Raw genomic sequence first — 23,041 nt, 5'->3', positions numbered from 1 at the left:
GTAGTGTGAGAATGAAGTTTGGACTCAAGGAAGAAATCAATGCCATCAGCTTACTCAACAACTGAGTTTCCCACTTATCAAAATCAGACCAGACACGAGAAACCAAACTAGAGTGACTCTGGCACAAACAGAAAATTGCTATGGCATTACTGCAGGATGCCCTGGATGTGTAAGCCCCACAGGAAACTGCGTAAACGGTAAAACCATCTCAGCCTGAAGAATCTCTCGCTGTGAGGAGACAGCTGGTGTGACAGGCTGGGGACCTCCCACCATGGTGTCCATCCATGTACCAGCCTCTTCCTTTTCCTGTAAGAGAGGCATCACACCACAGCCCCCAGCTGGCTGCAGCACAGGCCCCTCACGAAGGGGATGTGACAGCTAGGCCCAGGGACAGGAGCTAGGTCCAGGGACAAGGACCAGGCCCAGGGACAGGAGCCAGGCGAGCCAGGCCTGGGGATGGCAGCTAGGCCCAGGGATGGGAATCAGGCCCAGATGCAGCAGAGGCTTTGTGGGTAGCCAGGACCCAGCCTACAGCCAGGCAGGGCTGGGCTGCTGGGCTCAGGGATGGCAGCTAGGCCCAGGGACAGGAGCTAGGTCCAGGGACAAGGACCAGGCCCAGGGACAGGAGCCAGGCGAGCCAGGCCTGGGGATGGCAGCTAGGCCCAGGGATGGGAATCAGGGACAGGAGCTCAGCCCAGGGATGGGAATCAGGCCCAGATGCAGCAGAGGCTTTGTGGGTAGCCAGGACCCAGCCTACAGCCAGGCAGGGCTGGGCTGCTGCAAGGCCAGAGAGTGGCCCCAGGCTGGGCTGCTTTTAGTTCAGGTTTTGAATACCAAAATCAACTCCTTGCTTCTGTGATCACCTGTAAACTCCAGCTTCTGTTCCCACATCTCTGGCACGTGCCTCAGCCCGCTGGCAGGCAGAGGGAATGCTCTTAGCAAGGCCAGCTGTAAGCCCAGGGACTTACAATGGTGGCTCTCAGATTGATTGACCATTGTGCCTCCCAAAGCACACCATCTCCTACCAGAACCAGGGAAACCTGGTAGTGTCTCAGCCATTTGCCTTAAGGAGAGAAGCCTCACCCTTCACCACGCTTTCTAACCCACAGGTTTTCATTTCCCCCATGGCTACCACAAGGCAATTTGGTCACCTTCGTGCCTTTAAGGCTATAATCTGCTCGTGTGCCCACAGGCGCCATCACTGCTGTGGTTTCACTTTGGTGAAACCTAAGTGCTTTACAAATTGCGTGAATGCTCCAATCCCTGAGCTGAACAGGTAATTTCATTCACATTTTTCCCCTACCAACTCGCTCATTTCCTGTGAAGAATTAAATACCCTCAGTCCAGAAATCTAGGCTGACTCACATGGGATGCAGGAGACCAAGGTACAAGAACTCACCCTGCAGAACAGACATTGGAGATAAAGGAAAGGCCAGGTTTCCTTTCCAGTCTGTGACATCTGACAAGCCCTATCATCTCTTACTGTTCCACCCTGAAAACCAGGAACAAGGCAGCAGCTCTGAAATCTCAGCTTGAGGAAAAGAAAATCAGAAGGAGAAACCATGTGTGGTTAATAATAAATTATATAAATATAAATAATAATAATATTGCAGTAATTTATTGTACCTAGTCCTTTAAGCACAGTGGCTTAGAGACCTGTTTCTGTATGTCAGCATGCAAAGATAGCCCAGAGAAACATTTTATAGCTCATGGTCATATAAATGATTTTTCTAAGTATATTATCATACTATTTTCTTCATTTTATGTCTCTCCTGGATTTGCATGTTAACATAAAGCAGAAGAAGAGCTGTGGGATAAAATGAGAGTCATTTTCCATAGTAAAATCTTAACTGATTTGCACGCTTAATTTTCATTTAGGTTTATTTTTTTTCATAAAGCTTTTCTCACAGATTATCCTCTGCTATGCTTCTACAGCAGGCCTGAAATAAAGAGAACTTGCCAGGAATTGGGGGTGTCATGCACTCCATCTCTAAAAGGCTTATTAAAAACTACAAGGAAGATTTATGGCTTTGCTTTTCTTCAAAGTTGTGTATTACCCGCATCAGTGAGAGGGGAATTGCCTCTGCTTCTGTTTCCCGGCTTTACTTGGATATTTCTCTAACCTTGCTAATTCTCCCATTTTGATCCAAGTCTTAAGAAATTATTTTCATAAAGTGAAAATTGTGCACTGAAGTGAGTATTTTTGATTTACAGGTGGTGATTTGCTTATAAACAAAAAAAAGAAAACTTCCACTTCTTTGCAAATCTGATAACATAACCCAATGGTGACCTGGAAACTTTGAGCATTGGGCGCTGAAGAAAAGCAGAGTTGTAAGCTTTGTGATTATTAAGCCATCACACAATTACTTCTGAAGCCCAACACAAAATCTGGACACTTAGCGCTGTAGCACTATGTACTATCCAGGTAAATATCATGTCCTCTCTTGTCTGGTTCAGCTATTAGAGAAAGGCCTGTCTGCTCTGTAAATTGTTATTCCTGACAAGAGCACATTTATAGACACTTCTGCATGCATTGCTGAAGGCAGGTGTGAAGAGAACCTCATTTCAAGATGGATATCAACTCCTAATTACATTTTTAAATCTTCATAATGGGAATGGTCAAACACAGGAATCACAGAAGGACCCAGATATGTTGTGATGTTTCCTTCTTGATTGGGCAAGGGCCAGATCAATCTTCTGTAATCTTGGAGTTACTGAGATTTTTAGCAGGGTGTGAACCAGGTAACTTTTAGAACTTCCTTTTTTTTGATAATTCTGCAAATTGTATGCATTGCCATGGGCCTGCCCAACTAGGGAACCTTGACTGATATAATTCCAGATGAATCAAGGCATTGCTGTAATTTTACTCATACAATTACACACATGGGCATACTATCCTGAAATAAGGGTAAAATATTCTGGTAGTATTGATCTGATCTGCAAACTGTAGTATTATTGTTCAATTTTCTTATGTACAACAAAAGAAAGAAGGACAGACTGTATGTGGTAGACATATCTGCTCTCAATGAGGCATCTCTGCAGGTGTCTCAAAGTTTTCCAGCTCTGCATTTTAAAGTATGTGGAATTTGCGTACTTCCATGGAAGCTTCTAGATTGCTGGGATCATATGATTTTGTTGTAAGGGCAATTTATCTTTCTGAATCATGCTAATAGTGACTTATGTTCTTGTTCTTATAACACAGTGATGCTTTTTAAGAAGTAGGTATGTAATAAATCACTGACTTGATTGCCATGGCTTTGGCATCCTGGTTTCCAAGAACTATTTATTTCCTTGGTTTGATGTTCATTTCCCAACCCACATCCTCCATTCAGGCTTTCTTTCAGCAGCCAGATACTACTTTGCTAACCCCTTCTATCTACTAAATGCTAAAATAACATATCCAGTGGCTTTTCTCTTGGGTCTATATCCGCTGCTGTAGGCACTCTTCCTCCACAGATTATATTGTCTTTAATGGTTGAAAGATAATTTCTTAATCTAGATCTTAAAAGCAATTTATATGCATGCATTCTTTTTGATAATTAACATTTCAATTTACAGCACCATGGTAGTTGATAGTCTTCATTTTTATCTATATGTGTTTGATTTTAAGATTCAGTGGCAAACGGAGAAGCTTAGAAGAAGTGTGTAAACTTTGAATTTTGACCAGCAGAACCCAAATTGAAATATTTTCTCTTGATCAAAATAGAGTTATGTTATCTAGAATGTTACATTTTGAGTGGACTCAATATGTTAGAAAATGCTATCCAACTGTCTTGGTTTCTGAAAAAGGAAATCACAGTCATTCACTTAAAAAAAAAAAATCATTTTCTGTGGCCAGCTGCATGCCCTAAACTTTGTTCACACAAGTTTTTATGAGTATATAAGCCTGCAAACACACCCAGGTGTCAGGTGGAGTACTAAATGCCTTGCTGATAAGGAACCCTGTGTACCTCAAGAGACACGAGCCTTGTTTTCCTGCATAGCTCCAAATCAAGTACTCTAGTGTAAATACAGTTCACTCCAAAGCAAACAACAGAATCACTCTGCTTTGAACCCATCAATGACACAAGTGAGTTCCATTTCAGGTTTGTTCATTTCAGGTGCAGAACAAAGTGCAAGTAGCAATGCATTCCACAACCTTCATACTTTACTAGGGTCCAGAGGGGACTTGATTCGTGATCTGAGGACAGACTGTGCAACGGGTTAACTTTCCTCTTTCTCTGGTTGTAAAAGCTGCAGAAGCTGCTGGACTGAGACTTATCTTAGCTGAACTCAGTCACCTCTCAGTGTGTCTTTCTATAAAGTGAGCAGGGAGTTATCTGTGATCTGGGTAACAGAGAGCACTGCATAACTCCAGTAGTCTTGGGAAGCATAGGATTTAGATCAGAAAAGGCCATATGAATAAATTTTGGCAAGCTCCTTAATGCTTAAGCAATTTATAATTTTACATCTCTAAAAATTTACATAAAACCAAAATTTTATTATAATTATTTTGTGAAGCAACTGTAGTAACAACTTATAATACCTTAATTGCACAAACCATTTGCTATTCAAAGGGCTGTCTTACTGAAGAGGCTGTAAGAAGTGACCATACCTTACAACTGGGACTTGTGAGGAAGCAGATTTGTCCAGAAGACAAGAGATGGGAGAAGTCATCCTCTGTGAAATGACCAAGCAGAGTTAAAAGGCTTGCAGGATTACTCAGTTCATGAGGAGCTGGGTTGGAAGGCAAAGGTCCCAATTCATTTGGGATCTGTAGCAAAAATAATCAAGTAGACACAGACAGCTGGGTAGAGTCATGTTCAAGTAAGCAAGAGGCTTGCTGAAGCCAGAGTGCTGACAAGAGGAGAGACAATGCATGCTTCATCAGCACCAAAGGAGTATGCAGTGCTGAGCAGAAAATTCAGACCTCAGCACTCATTCAGCCAAGCCCAAGACTGCTAATTTTAGACACAGCTACTGCTGTAATACAAGTTATATTTAAAGAATTGTTGTACATCTTACCTCAAAAGTCCCACACCTTCTCAGCAATTTCTCACACGCAGCTCCACACAGCACAACCAACAAACTCCAACTCCCTCCTCACCCAACTAACCCACTCTTCTATAGCACTCATCATTATTGGACACAGCTGTGGCCTGTTAAGTGCAGGCCTGTTGCTAATCTTTGGTGATTAGTACAGCTGCAACTCCTCAGGGATGAGATTACCTTCTGCACTGTCTTTATTTTCTTACATTCTATCCCTCCACAAAGAATGAGCCAGGAGCTCCATTTGTTTAGATCACAATGAACTAGCATCAGCACCACCAGCTTTAAAAGTAGAATACTGAAATTCAAAGAGTGCAATAGTGGAATCAGGCCTCTGTCTCTATAGGTAACTTGGATTTACAAAATCATGGACAATTACAGGGCAGCCCTGCCTCTGAAAGAAAATGACATTAGGGTATGGTCTCTGCTTACCACAGGTATGTTGTGCAGTATAGATGCAATGATAAATGCAAAATGTATAAAGGTGCAGATATAAAATTACTGAACTCCAGTGAACCAGAGACAGTTGCTTAGATTATCATTGAACGAGAAAAAACCCAACCCTATATAAAGAAGTCAGTTAAAGAGATAAATATCATCTATTTCCTCCTGACAGAGATCTACACCCAAAACACACATTCAAAATTGTCTTTTACATCTTATCTATTATTAAGAGACAGACTTGGAAAATTTCTGGGCTTTTATGAACTAATTTAGTAATCTTATGATTGTAAGTGTAGCCCCCCAAAATGAAGAAGAGTTTTACCTATTACAGTCTTTTCTTCCTTCAAATATCCACTTGAATACCAGCAAACCCTCTTTTTTCATTATTGTGAGGAATTTTATGATCTTTACCTCAGTATCCCGGAAATAAAATATATTGAGATGTATTTCAGCTGAAAGATAAGAAAGGCCATAATAGTTACAGATTTAATTATACATTATCCATATCGTAGACATTTGTAAGCACTGAATAAACTCATGAATGCCACCTTGAAAAAGCATTTCTTTTAGACCACAGTATAAGAACACTATTTGCCCTCAGGAATTTTGGCCCTAGGCAGTTGACAACAGAAAATATTGGCCAAAAAGCTGCTATCTTTTTATTTCTATCGTCTTTGCATTGTTCAAACCATAAGAAAGAGAATGAAATCTGAATCTGGCATCTGTACTCTAGTAAGAATGCTACATTTCCTTTCCAAAATTATTCTAGATATCAGACCAGGAAAGAGATAGCTTGAATTTCAAATTGAAGTTTCAGATTGGAGGGCCAGTAGTTAAAAAAACAGCCTCAGCTTGTGCTCAACAGAACGCAATCACTTTACTCATCAAGCAAAAATCTAGTTCTAAGACACATTTTCTGTGTCCTATCAGCCTGTCACCACATATTACTCAACAGTATGAAAGTGAGATTAGTTACACTTGTGTATAATCTGAATTTATCTGTTTATAGATTTATGGGTACTGACGGCTTGATTTATAACTCCTTGGTGACTGTTTCTCAGAGCACTGACTTGAGTGTAGCTCCAACAGGAGTCCAGCATAGAAAGATCTCTGAAGGAATGGGACATCTATCAGTGCCCTCTCACCCACAATGCCAGTAAAGGCAGAATGGAGCCATAGGTCAGTGAGAATTCCAGGAACAGTGACAGAGGTAACACAGGCTCCAAAAACTGAGTCAGTAATTTGTGAGGACAGAGGAAGAAATTATTAGCTGAACAGAAACAGAAACAACAGGAGAATGCTTTTACTTACACAGGTTGTATCAATTAAACTGAAATTGATGCAAAAAAACCAGGGCAGTTAAATCTGTGCAAACCCCAGTGAGATACAGTTGCACTGTCTGACAACCAGAGAAAAATCTTGAATTTTTGTGTGCAAATTTACAGAACCTAATGTATTCTAAATTAGGGGAATCTGCACAGAATTCTGCCATTTAAGAGCAGCCATTTAGTTAATTAATTTAATTTTTTTCTAGATATAGCTTCAGAAAAAATAAGTCTTGAGATACACACTCTTCAAGTGCATCCCAACAAGACAGCAGCATTTCATATCAGGCAGTCACCTCTGCTTTTTGCTAGGTAGCAGTGTGAGCAGCCTCCTGTAGTGTCACTGTGAGGCTCAACTGGCCTCAAACTGATGCCTTAGGAAAAGAGGTTTTGTGTAATTTCCCCCATTCTTTAAGCTTTTCAAGCTGCCTAGCTTTCAACTGATTACAACACCACAGACTGAGCATTAGCTGTTCAGTGAATTGCAATTGCTATTCAACAGAGAGCACTTGCATTCAAGAAAATGGGAGGAACCAGATTTAGGTACTTGAGGACAATTACATCTATTGGAGTAACTGTGCAGCAAAAGCTGCTCTAGACAGCACTCACTAAAATGGCTGAACTGCTGAGTTTGCTTCTTTTATTATTTGATTTATCTTGGTTGGGCTTTTTTTTTTTTTAATTCTGTTTTGTTTTGTTATTTTCTTCATTTTGCTGTCCCCCTGCATGCATATCAAGCTGATTCTATCTCTTGGAAAACATAAATTCATCCTGAAAAAATTAAGAGAGTCTCTTGAAATGACCCTTTCTGACCACCAGTCAGAAGTAAAGTTGTGTGCAGTATTATCTGTCATTTTGAGGGTGCTGCAGGTCACACTGATCATTGACAAGCCCTATTATTGATATCTTCTGCTGCAGATTTAATGTGGGAAATGTCTTATATCACCTAAAGGCAAATAGTCCCATGATCAGCCCCGTGTGCCTTGTCAGCAGGCAGCAGATGAGGTATCTAATGCTGGCTGCAGATGGAGTGCAATCTGCTGTCAGAAGGAAACACAGCAGTACAGAGCACTAGCACACCAGTCATAGGCACTACCAACCAGGTATGCATCACTTGGACCCTGGATTTAAGGCAGAAGTAAAACATAAACTGTTGGTGAGATTCCCTGCAAATGCCCTTAGAAAGAATTTTAGCAACACTGTATTAGCAACTAAAAACTGATGTTGCTTTCCTTCCTCAGGTTACTGTTTTTATACAAAGGGCAGTGTCTCCCAGGAACCTTTCAGAGATACATAGTGTGCAAGTAGAGGAGAGAAACAGTGAGCTTGCAAAGTGATCAGATTCACTCTCGGGAATGTGGGATGCTGTCACATCCCACTGGAATAAAATGGCAAGTCATTTCCTTGTCATCCTTTCCATTTGGAAAAAAGGTTATTAGTACGTGTCCCTCACTGAAAAGCTTTAATCTGTACTTCAGTTCACCTTTCACAGAGTACCTGAGATGGCAGTATGTTGGAGTGACAGAAAAGTCACAGGAAAAGTCACACAGGCAGGCTGGAAGGATGTTCATGGTGCTGCAGGGCCTCACACTTGCTGTGGGTTGGGAGGAGTCACAGAATGTGTGAATAAATGGATGGGTTTATCAGAGGGCTGCTTTCTTTCCAAGACAGACTCTCTTCTTGTCAGAATTGTACAGAGCAGCGCCAGATTCAGGGCAAACCCCTTGTCTACAGAAGGAAAGCATGTGAGTACTGCTCCCCACAGCAGTGCTAAGCACATCTGTAGCCCACAGATGTGCTGCTGGACCAGCATCTCAGGTAGTAGTAAAGGAATTCCTTCAGCCCTGCTGAAAATGCAGTGTGTGCTATGCATCTGTGTCTGGTTGTCACTTATATTCTCCCTGTCCCAATGAGTTCTCCTCAGTTGAGCTGGAAAGTATGGTCAAGGATTTTGTGCAGGAAACTAGTCTCTTTTGTCTCTTAATCACAGAAATCCTCTTCCCTCTTTACTGTGTGGCCAAAGTACACACATTTACATAGGAAAATATTTGCACTGGAGAGGGATTATTACCAGTCAAATGAGCATCTACCCTCTTGCTTGGGAGGGGCTTGTGTGGGGCATGGCATTGTGGCAGAATGCAGGCCCAGGCAAATTGTCAACACAATCCATTAACATCTAGCTTGAAAGACTTTTGTGTTTCTCCCTAGCCTCACTTGATCTGCCCCTATTTCTCTTGTTTCTGTAGGTTGCCTCTTTTTGCTTAATGAGTAAGGCAAAAAGGAGTTGAAGAAACTCCAGACCTAATTTAAAAAGGCTGAATTATCTTAATCATCAGAATATAATAGAAAAGAGAAAGTGGTTGCAACTAAGAGACCACTTTTACAGCAAGGTCCACTCCCAGACATATACTCCTAGATTTAAAAAAAAGAGCCATGGTCTGGGGTTTCCTGGCAGTGCAAGGAAGCACTGTACTCTTTATGATACTCCTTTGACTTATATCATTCACAAAACCCAATGGAGAAGGAATTTATCTGCCTTTGAACTATTTGTTGCAGACCCCAGTGCAAGAAATGCTGCAAAAGAGCAGGTAAAGGCCCAAGTGTCAGTGGGAATGATCCACCTCCTTTTTCTGGACTGCCAGCAACTGACAGAGACTTCATGGAAGCCCAGAAAATGATCCCTTATTTTTAAGCAGGACTGATATGATATCAGTAATATTTCAGCAAGTTCCCGAATTATGCCCATGACTGCTTGACTGTTGTGAGTAAATTGAAATTTTATCTGCTCTGCTGACTGCTAGTTTCAGAAAGGGATAAAATTCAGTCAGAGTGAGAAATCTCACTTAGATTTGCAGTAAAAGCTGGGCAGGAGTTTAAAAATGGAAAGAGTTGTCTTGCTATCTATGTCAGAAATAAATCCCTTCAATTTTCCAGATTTAATTAATATACAAGAGCAGCAAGAAAAATTTCCAAAATCACATCAATTTCTCTAGCAAACAGCAAAGGGTGTCAATGAAAATGACTCAGAGTATGAGCCTTCAGTTCATAGGTGCTTTTCTCAAGGTAGACAGCCAAGGGAACATGATATATGGTTGGACAGATTTTTATAATGGCCTCCACCCTCTTGTCAATATATTCACCTGCTTCACTGTAGCTCATCCCCTTTTTCTCCTTGCTCAGTACAGCAGGTGGATTACTATGCAAGCTGCACTACACAGAAGATTTAACTCTGTCTTCTAATATGGGGACCCCCCTGCACTTAAAATACATTTTAATTTTACTCTGTATTTCAGCGCTGAGTACCACAGGGTAAGTAGCACACTGCTGAATGTAGTCTACTTCAGGAAGATTAGCTGTTAATGATTAATATCTTTTCTTCACTTTTCAAATGTGGAATGTTTCTTCCCTTTTTAAATTATGAACGTTGTACAATTGAACCATGTAATTTTTTGAAAGAAATATTTTTAATTTGTGGTTACCTAATTCTGCTCTGGCTTCTGTCTGAGAGAGAAATCTTTAACACCTGGATTTCTAATGGAACATCTGAAAAGAAGAGATCTGGACAAATAGCCACAATACTTATAAAACTCTCTTGACTCTGAATATACCTGGAGTAACCTTTGCTTTAGGATTTGCCTGATGTGTAACAGTTTTAAGATAGCACTCAATAGAGACTGAGTGGCAACTTTTCATGGTTTTCCCTTTCCCATGCAAGATGAAATCCAAGGAGAATAATGAAGAAAACTTTCTTACTCTATCTGTCTTTACTATATTGTTTTTCCTCCTTAGCCTGAGATCAGTTTTCCAGTTTCTTGGTGCATTTCTTGCATTATTTTGCAATAAATTAATTGTGATATTTGCTCCTAATCTCCCTGGTTTTCTGAATGTCATTGCTTGGATTTTGAGCAGTGCAAACATTCTTTGTTCTCCATTCACTTTAAGGACAGATTCTCTATACTGTATCAAGTACAATAAGGATAATTAAGGAGGGAGCACCACAGAGTTTGGAACAGAGCTCTACCTCCAGAAATTGGGGATCATCCCTTCCTTACGCAAAACACCCAAAGAACAGAGCCATTTATGTTGTGATCTGCAGTGGGATTTTGATCTTGGGTCAAGTCATCTCTGCAAGACTTTGCAGTACACAAGAACTGCATATTTGTAACTCCTTTTGTTTTGCAGCATTTTCAGAGCAAATTAGAAGTGCTGCATGAAATTTAACCTTTGGGTCATGAGAGGTTTGCAGGGATTAAAGGAAATATGTAGTCTTCCAGCAAATAACCAAGTTACACAGAGCACTGGTTTACTGGCATTGACGCTCTTTGCTTAGCAACAGTGGGGATAATAAAGCCTTGAGAAAGTTCCTAGAAAGTCTTTGCTATTATCCTGGTGCTGTCTGAGCTGAGATGTATCCACCTGCAGTTCTCTGTGCCCAGAACTCCCCTCATCCCAGTTCAGAGGGATAGAGAGCAGAAGTTCCTTCTCACCTTTGCTCTCAGAGTTTTGCCATGAACGAGTAACTTCGATATGGGAAGCGAAATTAAGACATGGGGAAAATCCTGGGTCTCTTCAGTTATGCAGTGAAATGCCCATAGGCATACATTGAGGTCCCAACATACTTTCTTTACCAGTTTTTGAGTCACTAATTCCACAAGGGTTTCACTCTGTTTTTCGATTGACAGGATCAAGCAAAGACCAAGAGGTGGCTTGAGGACATGGGATCCTGAAACAGGTAACCACATGGCATTGGTGCTGATAACCATCCAAGGTTCACTTTGGACATGCTGGCTTCTCTTCCTCACTGTCATGTGTTGTATTTCAGCTTACCTCACCAGATGTGATTTTAACAATAACTCAAGGCCATTCTGTGACTGGACCCAGCCTTGCAATATCAACCAGGGAATGTGGATACGAACCAAGCATGACACTCCAACTGATGGAACAGGCCCTGATGGGGACTATCCTGATGGAAGTAAGTGCTCAATTGTGGCCTCATTTATTCTCCTTTTCTGAAGACAGCTTGACTACCTTTATTTCTCCTTTCCTTGAAAGGGAAAAGAGATTAATGAAGTCTTTTGAAATGTGTCTTGTGTCTTTCATGCTGACACCTGTCTTTGACTTTTCATCGTATCAGACAGGAGCTTATTACGCTGACTTCACATCATAGATTGGATATCTTTATCAGTGGATGGAAGTAAAAGAAAGCAAATTATATCATGCTTAAGGCCTCATAGAGAATAATAGTGACATAGAACAGATTCTTTTTCAAGAGAGGGCTTCTGGCCAAATTCCACTGATACCAGTTTATGGCAACAAATGTAATGATTACTACACTGGCATGAGATAAAGTTCACACCAGCTAGTTACACAATCAAGTTGGAAACTGAAGAACATTTTTAAAACCTTGTCCTCTGATACCTGTGATTTAAATACTGGAGTCTAACATGCTCGCAGTAGCAAAGAAATACTCCACAGTCCTGTCTCTGTGTGTTTGAACCACTATCCTTGCCCCAGCAGATCCATTTAGGGGGATCAGTCTGCAGTCATACGGCTTCCTGTAATTATCCCAAGACTGAAAGGTCAGCTACTGTCAGAGTCAGTAAGCAGATTAGAACAGATTAGTTGGGATTGTTGCTAAATAATTTTCTACGGTTTTTCGATTTTGATAATAACAATTAAAATTCTCTGTTGGAATAAAAAAATGAAGCATTTCTATTTGGATTGACATAAATAATAATGTTCTTCTTTTTGAATTAACATAGACCATATAACTTTAAACGTGACTTAGATTTTCTTGCCAACTTAAATCTATGACTGAATGTTAGATGCTATGTGCAGAGCCATACTTTACCAGACAGAAATGGTCATTCATTTATTCTTGATTCTTTTCCACAGTCAAATGGGAGAGACTTGAATTTAGCTGCACTGGGGAAAGCTAACTTTGATCTTAGCCCATGTAAAGCAAAAGATTTCAGCCCTAAGAAAGCAAAATCTGATTTCATATTTCAATCAGACAAGAGCATTTCAAATTAAAAGGAAAGACTGCAAGTTTCTGAATTTTGAAAACTTTCCTTTCTTTTCATAATGTCAAATTTCAATATTTTTAAGGAAATATCAGCATTGCTTTCTATTTCTTCTATTTTGAGACAAAACAAAATGCTGACAGTTTAGAGTTTTCCTTGTGGCAAAGATTTACTCATATTGAGACCAAATATTTATGAAAAAAATATATCTCACAAAAGAACGTGTAGATGATTTCCTTATTTTCCTTTGGGGAAAGTGGAAACTGAACATAGATCAGTGTGGCAGTGTCTGGAAGCGCTGTCTCTTGAAAGAGTCCCACGTCTTTAATTGTGATCCCAAAATAGTTATTCTTGTGAGATTAAATATATTTGCTTTGCTCTCAGGCTCACGTTCTACTTTGTATAACTACACGAGTTATCCATTGTGATGTGAAGTCCAAACACCCTTTGCTTTTCTTCTTTACACTGATAATGATGCCTTAATTTCTCCCAGATTGGGATTGTACTTCAGTTTTAAATGATACCTAATAAATTATCAGAAGCTTCAACCATATTTTAATTTTTGTTTCACTCTGCAGAAGGTTATTTCATCTACCAAGAAGCGAGTAATCTGATCCCCTTCGACACTAACAGGCTGGAGAGCCCAGATACTGTAGTTTCTGGAAAAATATGCATAGACTTCTGGTACTACATGTTTGGATCAGAAGAGATGAATGAGCTGAGAGTGCTCATCCAAGATAGCTCAGGGGAGTCTGTGGTGTGGCATCGGAAGGGAAACCAGAGTTCCTTTTGGGAATACGGTGCCATCACTCACACTTTTCCGACACAGAGGAAGATAAAGGTAATAGATTTGCAGAATATATTTCTTTGTACAGTGACAGCATTTGTTCTCACCTTGGAGGCTGCAAAATATTGTACATGTAAGCTAGAAAATATAACTGAGATTTGCTAGGTTTATATTTTGTAAATAGAATGGCCTCATGATTTCTGTCAATGAACTAACAGAAGAAACTCCCAACCTCCTAGTTTCACTAGTGCTGTTAGTTAAGGGATAAAATTCAGTTTCATTGTCTCTCTTTTTCCTTCCTTTCCTCCTTAATTCTATCATGAAGTTAAGGACTTTAGATGTTGTAATTAAATGCAGACTTATCAGCTGTGAGTTTCAAGGTTTGAAGTTTGGGATGCTACTTGTTGGACTCCTCTGAAGAATCCAGATCACTAATTCTCATAAATCATTTATAAGTCAGCAAAATCGAGGAAAAGGTTTCTTGCAGTCCTTACCTTATTACAGAATATATATTCTTTTAGCTGTTATAACCTCATTTTGCTGGTTGCAATTTTTAGCAAAAAAGCAGACAGGTTAGTTTGAAAACATGCTAAAAGAAATGGTCTTGTGTTTGCCTAAACATCTCTGATGCAGAAATCACTTTGTGTCCTGCCTAGGTAATTTTTGAGGCTGTCCGAGGACTGACAGAGTATGGGGATACAGCACTGGACAATGTGAGAGTAAGGGATGGACCCTGTGGTAAGTCTGTGTTTGCAACCAAGTCTGTGCTACTTCCTCCTCTCTGTTTAGAGCTGAACACAATTTTCCATTATTCTACTCCATATACAATATAGCAACCCCTCAGAACTTGAAACCGCAAAAGAGAAATGGCAAAAAACTTTACAGCTCACTTCACTTTTATATTATGTGTTTTGCTGTAATCTCTTCTTAAATCTTTCCTCATCATCTCCACCATCCAAGACAAGCTATCCCTTTCTCTGCAAATGGGAACTTTTTCACCAAGTCCAGCAAAATTCACCTTCACATCTAAGTCTGAAGTGCATCTCTAAACCTAGACAAGGCTTTGCACATTGATCTAGGCTTCCAGATTAAATGGTCTAACTGGCATTTTATAGCAAATATCAGTTCATGCCAGCTCATTAAATACTCAATACAACCACATGTCACAAAAAGAAATAACAACGAGGCAATACGACTGAGTTGCACTACCAACTTTGACTATGAATCAGCAATTTGAGCTCGATCTCTGACCCTGTAACAGATCAGCCAAGACTAGCACAAGCTGTTCATGGCTGGGATCCATTTTTACTGACAAGCATGAAATACCTACAGAATGTGAATTGACCGAGAAATTTGCTGAAAAACTTACAGAAAATTTCATTAGGTCTCAATAGGCATTGTTCTCTGTGAAATACTACTAAGGTAATGACATAACATCTTTCAAATGTACAATACCTGTGACAAAGATTTCCTTTCAGGTCCACATTCTCTGATCATATGATTTTATTTAAAATTCCATGAAAAAGACTTGGGGTTTTATTTTGTTTGAGGGCTAGGCAGAGCCAGTTCTTCATTTTCCCAGTTGTATTTGCACACGATTCAGCCACTGGATGGTGCACAAAGGTAACTCCAAGAGACAAGAACTTCTTTGTTCATTTCACTCTCATACCTGCCAGCACTTGCTGACAGTAGGACCTTCGTGTATCTTATCACACACCAGAGGGAGTCACACGCCCAGCTGTAACTACACTTCCAGCTCCCGAGAGGAGCCCAAGCTCAGTCACCGTGATCTAACTAACAATCAGACTAGTTTTCCTAAGAGCTACAAAGACCCACACATCCCCAATTTTAAACACAGGCAGTTCTACTTTCTTCACTGGAGAACTTCTAACTTTATGCTGGTGAGGAGTAAGTGAAAATTCCTGTATGTTAGTATGTAAATAGGGTCCACCCTGTAATGTTAAAGCTCATTGTATTGCTTTGTCTTTTCCACTAACAGAAGCTGTCCCTACACCTGTACCACCAACACCTACACCAACAGAACCTACACCAGCTCCAGTGACAGGTAATTTTAGCCCATCACATATACTACTCAATGGGTTGTAGGACACTAGGACACTTACAGTTTTTACTAGCAGCACTGCTTCTTTGCTTCTGTTAATTTCTATGGGTGTTTGTATACGATGTTTCTTTATGCTGCACAAATCAGCCTTTTCTATTTCAGTTCTTCCAGGTGTAATCTACAAAATGAGGGTGATTGTGCAGTAGGAGGACACAATAAGATGGGCTTTTGGGATGTGTTTCTATGTTAATGAGAGCATATTCCTTTTTCCTGTCTCCAGAAGCTATTTGCAGTATACATGGGGATCCCCACTACACCACCTTTGACAAGCAGCGTCATGACTTCATGGGCACCTGCACCTACACCCTCTCCAAGCTGTGTGACAGCAACAGCTCCCTGCCCTACTTCAACGTGGAAGCGGCAAACGAGCACAGGGGAGGCAACACCCGTGTGTCCTATGTCCAGTATGTGGATGTTGATGTCTATGGCTACAGGATCAACCTTGGTCAAAAAAGAGCTGTTAAGGTGAGGTTGGAGCCCATTGTCTATCCTTCATAACTCATAGCGTGAATGAAGGTGCTGTACAGTGACTACAAATTTCCAGCATCTATACAATAATTCTTAAAGGGCAGTCAGATATTTAGGAGCAGGAGTACTGTGGAGTTCCTAAACATGGGAAATTCAAAACTGAAAGCATAGGCTAGAATTCTGTGCTGTGCTTTGAAAGGTGGGCTAAGAGCTGACAATCCAGATGGGATTGGTGGTCTAGACTACCTCTCTAACCTGCTCCCCCATGCTCAAGTTTGGCATATAACAGGGAGCAAAGAGGCTCTGAATTAGCTGAGTTCATGCTGGTAGTCATTTCCCAATCCTGTGTGGTAGCCTGTAATGCTGAACACTTCTCCTTGATTTTTACTTTTTCCACTTTCTGTTCACTTCACACCTGGCCTTTGCCATAAAACAGGGTCAGATGGCAGTCCTGGAGTGACAGTCTCATGACTCTCCTTACACTATTGTACCCTTGGCCTGCTATACCCTTGGACTTCTTTCTGGATCCTTTCCATAAAGGGCCAAGACAGTAGAAATGATTGAGCCAAACTCCCCACATATGAACAGGTCACCTTGCTTCCTTATTACCCTTCTTATAAGAAAGTACAACAGTGGTTTAAAGGAGGCAAAGGATTAAAGGTATACTGAAACCTTTCCCATCTGATCTTAGAGACATGGAGAACTGATATGTCCTCATTTGTCCAACAAATGCCTCTCTCTTTACCTTTCCCCTATTTACTGGTTTTATTATAAAAAGGAATAGGTCTGTAGGCTGTTGCTGCAGACAGACCACACTGTCTTGGACTTTTGCCAGCTGTGTCTGGCTCAACAAGACCATATTAGTAAGTTATGTTGTAGCCATGATGTTATGCCCTCAAGCCCTTGATTATGTGGCCATATACACAAATACTAGCACAGAGTGAGTTCTTACTGCTCATTGTGTCAACATAAGGATCTAGGAGGGTCACCATTAAAAACGCTTCTTGTCAAGTGCTTACAATACTTGTCCTCCTCTGCACCTGCAGGTCAATGGAGTCAGCCAGGTGGTCCCTGTGACCTTGGTCCCAGGTGTCAGCATTTCCCTCAGTGGGCAGTACGTTGTGGTCACTACTGACTTTGGGCTGCAAGTCAAGTTTGATGGAAACCACAGAGCAGAAATCACTCTTCCCAGTACCTATATGTCTAAAGTCTGTGGAATATGTGGAAATTACAATGGACAAAAAGCAGATGACTTTCTCAACCCAGATGGAGAGATGGAAGCCAACTCAACCAGCCTTGGCAACAGTTGGCAGGTTTACAACGACTCCAGGTAGGACTCCTGCCAAGATGTCAGGTCTTACCTGTTGACGGTGCAATGACCAGTGGTTTATGCAACTCTTCTTTGGAGGCCAAAAATGTCTGACATGTGGGATAAAATCTACCCTTTTCAGTGTTCTTTATGCATCTGGGTAAAGTTTCACAGAAAATTTAACTGTGCTTAAAAAAGAACATTTCTTAGGCTCTTAGAACTGTTTAGGCTGGAAAAGACCCTTAATATCATTGAGTCTAGCAGTTTAACCAGCACTGTTATATCCACCAACAAACCATGTCCCCAAATGCCACACTTAGGCATCTTCTTAATTCCTCCTGGGATGGTGACTTCACCACCTCCCTGGGCAGCTCCAATGCTTAACAGCTGTTTTGGAGAAGAAATTTTTCTTAATACTGAATCTAAACCTCCCCTAATGCAACTTGAGGCCACTTCCTCTCACTCTGTCACCCTGAAAAGAAACCGTTTCCTGTCTCACTACAACCACTTTTCAGGAGCTGCAGAGAGTGAGGAGGTGTCCCCTGAGCCTTTCCTCTGCTAAGGTCAAACAACCTCAATTTCCTCAGCCACTCCTCATAACATTTGTGCTCCAGACCCTTCACCAGCTCCCTTGCCCTTCTCTGGATACAGCCCAGCACCTCTTTTTGGTAGTGACAGGCCCAAAAGCAGGAATCAAGGTGTGGCCTCAACAGTGCCAAGGACAGGGGAGTGAACCCTCCTTCTTCCCCCTTCAAATCTTACCCCACATATGCTTTGTGCCCAAAGAGAGGCCAGCTGGTGTGTGGAGGGGGGGAGGATTTTTGCTCCCTCACATCATGATGATTGCTCAGAAAAAGCTCAGGCTTCTGCTGGGCTCAGGCAGCCAGAGCCATCCCTGTAGCCTCACATGGGGAAGGGCTTTGTCCCTGTTGTTCAGGGCTGGATCCTGCCAGGTGCTGGGCACTGCATACACAACACCCATATCTTCACATCACATACCTCTGGAGGCACCCCTGGGCCTGAGTTTTAGGGTTACTTACATATTGAGGTTTTCAGGAACAGCAGTCAATTTAATCAGAAAAACATATATATTTTGTAATGTCTGCATAAACGGTCTCTTCAAGAACCCTGATGCAACTCAGAGCACAAAGCTGCAAGGAAAAAACACTCTCATATAAGAGACACTGCCTTTCTCATTTGCTTTGCCTTGCTGATAGGAGAGAAAAGCCACGGGGGCTGCTTTTGTCTCCTGGTGCTGTTTGAGCAAACCCAAAGAAGGAGTGTATTAAATACAAGCACAGGCAAGACAGGGAGAATGATCTGTGAGTTTTAGCATTGACTTGGCTAAATTCCTTTTGTACATTTAAATGTACATTTTAGTATTTGAATAAAACACTGAAGGTGCCCAGTAAGATTTCGGTTATTGTTTTAGTTTATGAATGCTAATACTTGAAGACATTGTTTTAACTCTTCTGAGATGCTTGACTTGTTGTTAATTATTTCACAGTATGTTATTTAATGACAGTAGGATCTGAACTTTGAATGCTTTCACTTTCTAATTCCCCTTCCATGTAAACAGCCTGACTTATGAGAAAGCCAAAAATAAATACCTGGGTTTCATCCAGGCTTCTTAAAGATTGGGAGGTTGAGATCATACTAAAATCTGAATTTCTATCCTAAGAGTCTGAAAAAGAGGGATTGTAAATACATCATGTTTAGTCTGGGAAGAGATCTGTAGTTTTGGTAGATGTGCTTTCAAAATCATCTAAGGTGTCAGTGAACCCAGAGTTGATCTGTAAATTTTTCCACATATATTTTCTTTTTTTTCCTCATCAGGTGCTCACCAGATTATGGTCATACTCCAAACTGCACTGATGAAGAAAAACACATGATCCAAAGCAATGCATACTGTGGCCTGATCACAGATCCAAGCGGTCCATTCCAGAACTGCCATGCAGTGGTCGATCCACGGAGTTATTTTGAAGACTGCCAGTATGATCTCTGTGAGCTTCACTTGAACAATGCCGCCCTCTGTGAAAGCCTACAGGCTTATGCAGACGTGTGCCAAACTGCAGGAGTCCAGCTGGCACCATGGAGAAACGCAACCTTTTGCCGTATGTATCAAAGATTGCTAGAAATTATCACTTGTCAGGAGGGTTTAATGAGGATTTCCTGAGGACAGAGCCTTACAAGCCTCTTTTGAATTCATGTAGCACTGAGAATCTTGACTGATCAGACTAATGATTTCAAGGTTATATGTAGTTCCTCAATTTGATTCCTTTGGGAAGATGCTAGAGAAAATAGTTCAGTGGCTTTGAATGAAAAGAAAAAAATTCCATCTAATCCATCTTAAAATTGAATTGGAATTCCTCTTTGCAAAGAGAGAAAGTTGAAGGAGGAGCTCTCCTGACAAGCTGAGTGGGAGATCTGGGATAAAGGGAGGAGAGTGTTGTAAACACTATCAGTGGCACAGACTCCCACATGTGTAAGAGAGTAGGGAGTGCTGACCATTCTTCCCAATTGGATGTGGAGGAAAGCATTGGAGTGTCCTGTACAGGTGTAGTCATTCATGCTTTCAGATGGGAAAGGAGCCAACACTGATAGAAAGCCTGAAATTAAAGGCTAGGACTGAAAGTCTGTGAAATGTATATTGTAACAAAGCTACTGAGTGTGGAGAACACAGGGAAAGTAGTGAAGAGATGGAAGAGACAGAAACACACAGAAGTACAAGACAAAATGTGTCAAGTATTGAAGTAATAGATAGATGTCTGTGCTAGGGAGAAAGTAGGAATAATGATTTTTCTTTTTTGAGTGTTGGTAAAGAGTAAATAAAGAACATTTCTCAAGCATTCAGGTATATAGTATAGGATAAAAAAATCCATATTCTTTTAAGAACAGAATTTAAATACAAATTTAATGTCTGAAATGCCTGAAAAAAATCTGTTCCCATTAGAAAAAATAAGAGGAACAGGAACTAGTAATTCAGTGACCCATGTGCCTTCTAAAGGGGCGAATAAAAAGCTTATCTGAAAACACTGGAATTGCTGAAGCCTAATTTCTTTTCTGACTTTTGTTTCCCACTTGACTTCGGTCTCCATCAAGCACATTTTCTAGGCTGGGGACATTACTGAGGCTTTCTCTCCTAGAGGTTCTAGGGTCTCTAAGCAGGATTGAGCTGCCTCTGCATCCCTTCTTTCTGCTGAAAGAGCTTGCAGGATCCCTTCTCCTTGCCTTGTGCCTATTTCCTTTCATGAAGCTGTGTATATTTTTGACCTCTGCCAACCTTACCAAGTTATTTCCTGTAGAGCACCTGGGTCAAATTAAGTGGGAGGATGGGCAGAGAAATGTACAAGGTCATTGTATAATTTCTGTCTCCTTAAAAAAGTAGGCTAAAAATAGAGTGAGAAAATATGTCATTAAAAATTGCCCCACGTCATATAAACATCTGGAAGCTGAAAAAAGATTGCTCAGGAAGCTCCAGTTCTCAGACCTGCACATCAGAATATGACAGTGTCTAAAAGATCTGATTACAAAGGGTAGCTATATGTCATGCATGTAACAAAATATAAAAATAGAGTAGAGTGTGTCTACAGCCTGATTATTTAAAAAAATTTAAAGACCTCAGTGAAGTGATAAAATAAGAATTAGACATTAAAACATGTCTGGAATTAACTATCAGAACTAGAGACTAAATGTAGCATGTCTAGTACAAATAGCTAACATGATATTGATATCCTCTGTCCAATGCAATAATTCGAGAAATTATCTTCAAGTCCTAGGAAATGCTCTCTCTGAGTGAAACTTTAGACAGCCAAAACTCAAAAAAATTTTCAAGTGTGTAAGAAAACAAAGGCATGCATGAAAATTCTGCTAATCCCAAGATGTTCACAAGCATTTAAAAAGAAATCAGAATATGATATTAAACAAACACCAAGACTTGAGTAATTAAAAATTTATTAATTTATATCTGTATCTTTCCTTACTCAGCACTGGCCTGTGCAGCCAACAGTCACTACGAGCCCTGTGCTGCAGCCTGCCCTGCCACCTGTGTTGACCCAACAGCTCCCTACAACTGCAGCCTGCCGTGCGTGGAGGGCTGTGTGTGCGACAGCGGGTACCTGCTCTACAACGACCGCTGCGTGCCCAGCCAGCAGTGTGGGTGCTGGCACAATGGGCAGCACTACCCTGTGGGCTCTGAGTTCTGGACGGACAACACCTGCTCCTACAAGTGCACCTGTCCCTCTCGGGGAAGCAAAGTGCAGTGCTTCAATGCCTCCTGCCCTGCAAGCCAGTACTGTGGGGTGCAGAACGGCAAACCCGTGTGCCTTGAACACTCCTACGGCATCTGCCACGTCCACGGGGACCCCCACTACCAAACCTTTGACAAGGTGACACACAACTTCATGGGCAACTGCACCTACACCCTGGCCAAAGTGTGTTCCAACACCACCTCCCTGCCCTACTTCAACGTGGAGGCCAAGAATGAGCACCGTGGCAGCACCCGGGTATCGTACGTGCGCGAAGTCGTGGTTGAGGTGTATGGACAGCGCATCGTCATTGTCAAGCAGCAGATGAGCCACGTGCTGGTACGCAGTGGGGTTGGAATGAGCATGGGGCAGCTGCAAGGCAGGTCTGGCTGCTGTTGTCAGGTTCTGGCACGCACCAGAAGTCCCAGGAATGGGTGGGTTTCCCTGAAGGCACCGGCTGGCTTTTTTTCGCTTTTGGGAGGGGCTGGAGGAGGAGGAGTCAAATGGGGAACATGGGCCATGTTGAGCACAATGCAGAACCCATGACACAGCTCTGTGAGCCCCAGGGCTGTTGGGGTGTGGGCACATCCCAGACAGCTGTTTGCCATGCCTGGCCTGGCTGCTGCTGTCCCAGGGCAGGCGCAGCCCGGCAGGCCGGGAATAGGCCCGGGGCCCACTGTGGTGTGTGTGCCGTAGGTGAACAACGTGCGCCAGACGTTGCCGGTGAGCGCAGCAGGAGGGGCCATCACGGTGAGCAGGAGCGGTCGCTACATCGTCCTGGAGACAGACTTCAGCCTCAGAGTGTCCTACGACGCTGACCACTCGGTGGAGGTGAAGGTGCCCACCACCTACTTCAACCTGACCTGTGGCATGTGTGGCAACTTCAACAACCGCAGAGACGATGAATACATGATGCCCAATGGGCAGCAAGCTGCAGACTCCAATGCTCTGGGGGAGAGCTGGCAGGTGCCAGACAGTGACCCCTCCTGCGGTGTCCCTGTGCCCTCCCCACCCTGCAGTGATGAAGACGAGAAGCTCTACGGGTCCGACCAGTTCTGTGGCATCCTGACCAGCAGGCCTAGCCCTTTTGAGAGCTGCCATGGCGTCATCAACCCCCAGGACTACTTTGACACCTGCTTGTATGACCTGTGTGCCCTGAACGGTGGCCAGGAGTTCCTGTGTGCTGCTCTGGAGGCCTATGCTGACGCGTGCCAGGCAGCTGGTGTGACTCTTCTTCCCTGGAGGAATGCTACCTTCTGCCGTGAGTTGCCATAGAAAAATGAACCTT

The 23,041-nt window shown here is 42.0% G+C and overlaps 1 protein-coding gene across 1 annotated transcript in view; it reads left to right on the top strand.

Moving 5' to 3' along the window:
- LOC113459577 (IgGFc-binding protein) overlaps nt 1-23,041 on the top strand; it is a 116,509-nt gene that overhangs the window by 33,521 nt on the left and 59,947 nt on the right. Inside the window, exons 2-7 of the mRNA XM_074546689.1 lie at nt 15,607-15,672; nt 15,963-16,194; nt 17,244-17,527; nt 19,343-19,509; nt 21,494-22,092; nt 22,450-23,014. Coding sequence (XP_074402790.1) covers nt 15,607-15,672; nt 15,963-16,194; nt 17,244-17,527; nt 19,343-19,509; nt 21,494-22,092; nt 22,450-23,014 — 1,913 coding nt within the window. The remainder of the gene's footprint in view (nt 1-15,606; nt 15,673-15,962; nt 16,195-17,243; nt 17,528-19,342; nt 19,510-21,493; nt 22,093-22,449; nt 23,015-23,041) is intronic.

The sequence above is a fragment of the Zonotrichia albicollis genome, chromosome 9, assembly GCF_047830755.1.
Source record: "Zonotrichia albicollis isolate bZonAlb1 chromosome 9, bZonAlb1.hap1, whole genome shotgun sequence".
Classification (NCBI taxonomy): Eukaryota; Metazoa; Chordata; class Aves; order Passeriformes; family Passerellidae; genus Zonotrichia; species Zonotrichia albicollis.
This window is presented reverse-complemented; position numbering and strand designations above follow the sequence as displayed.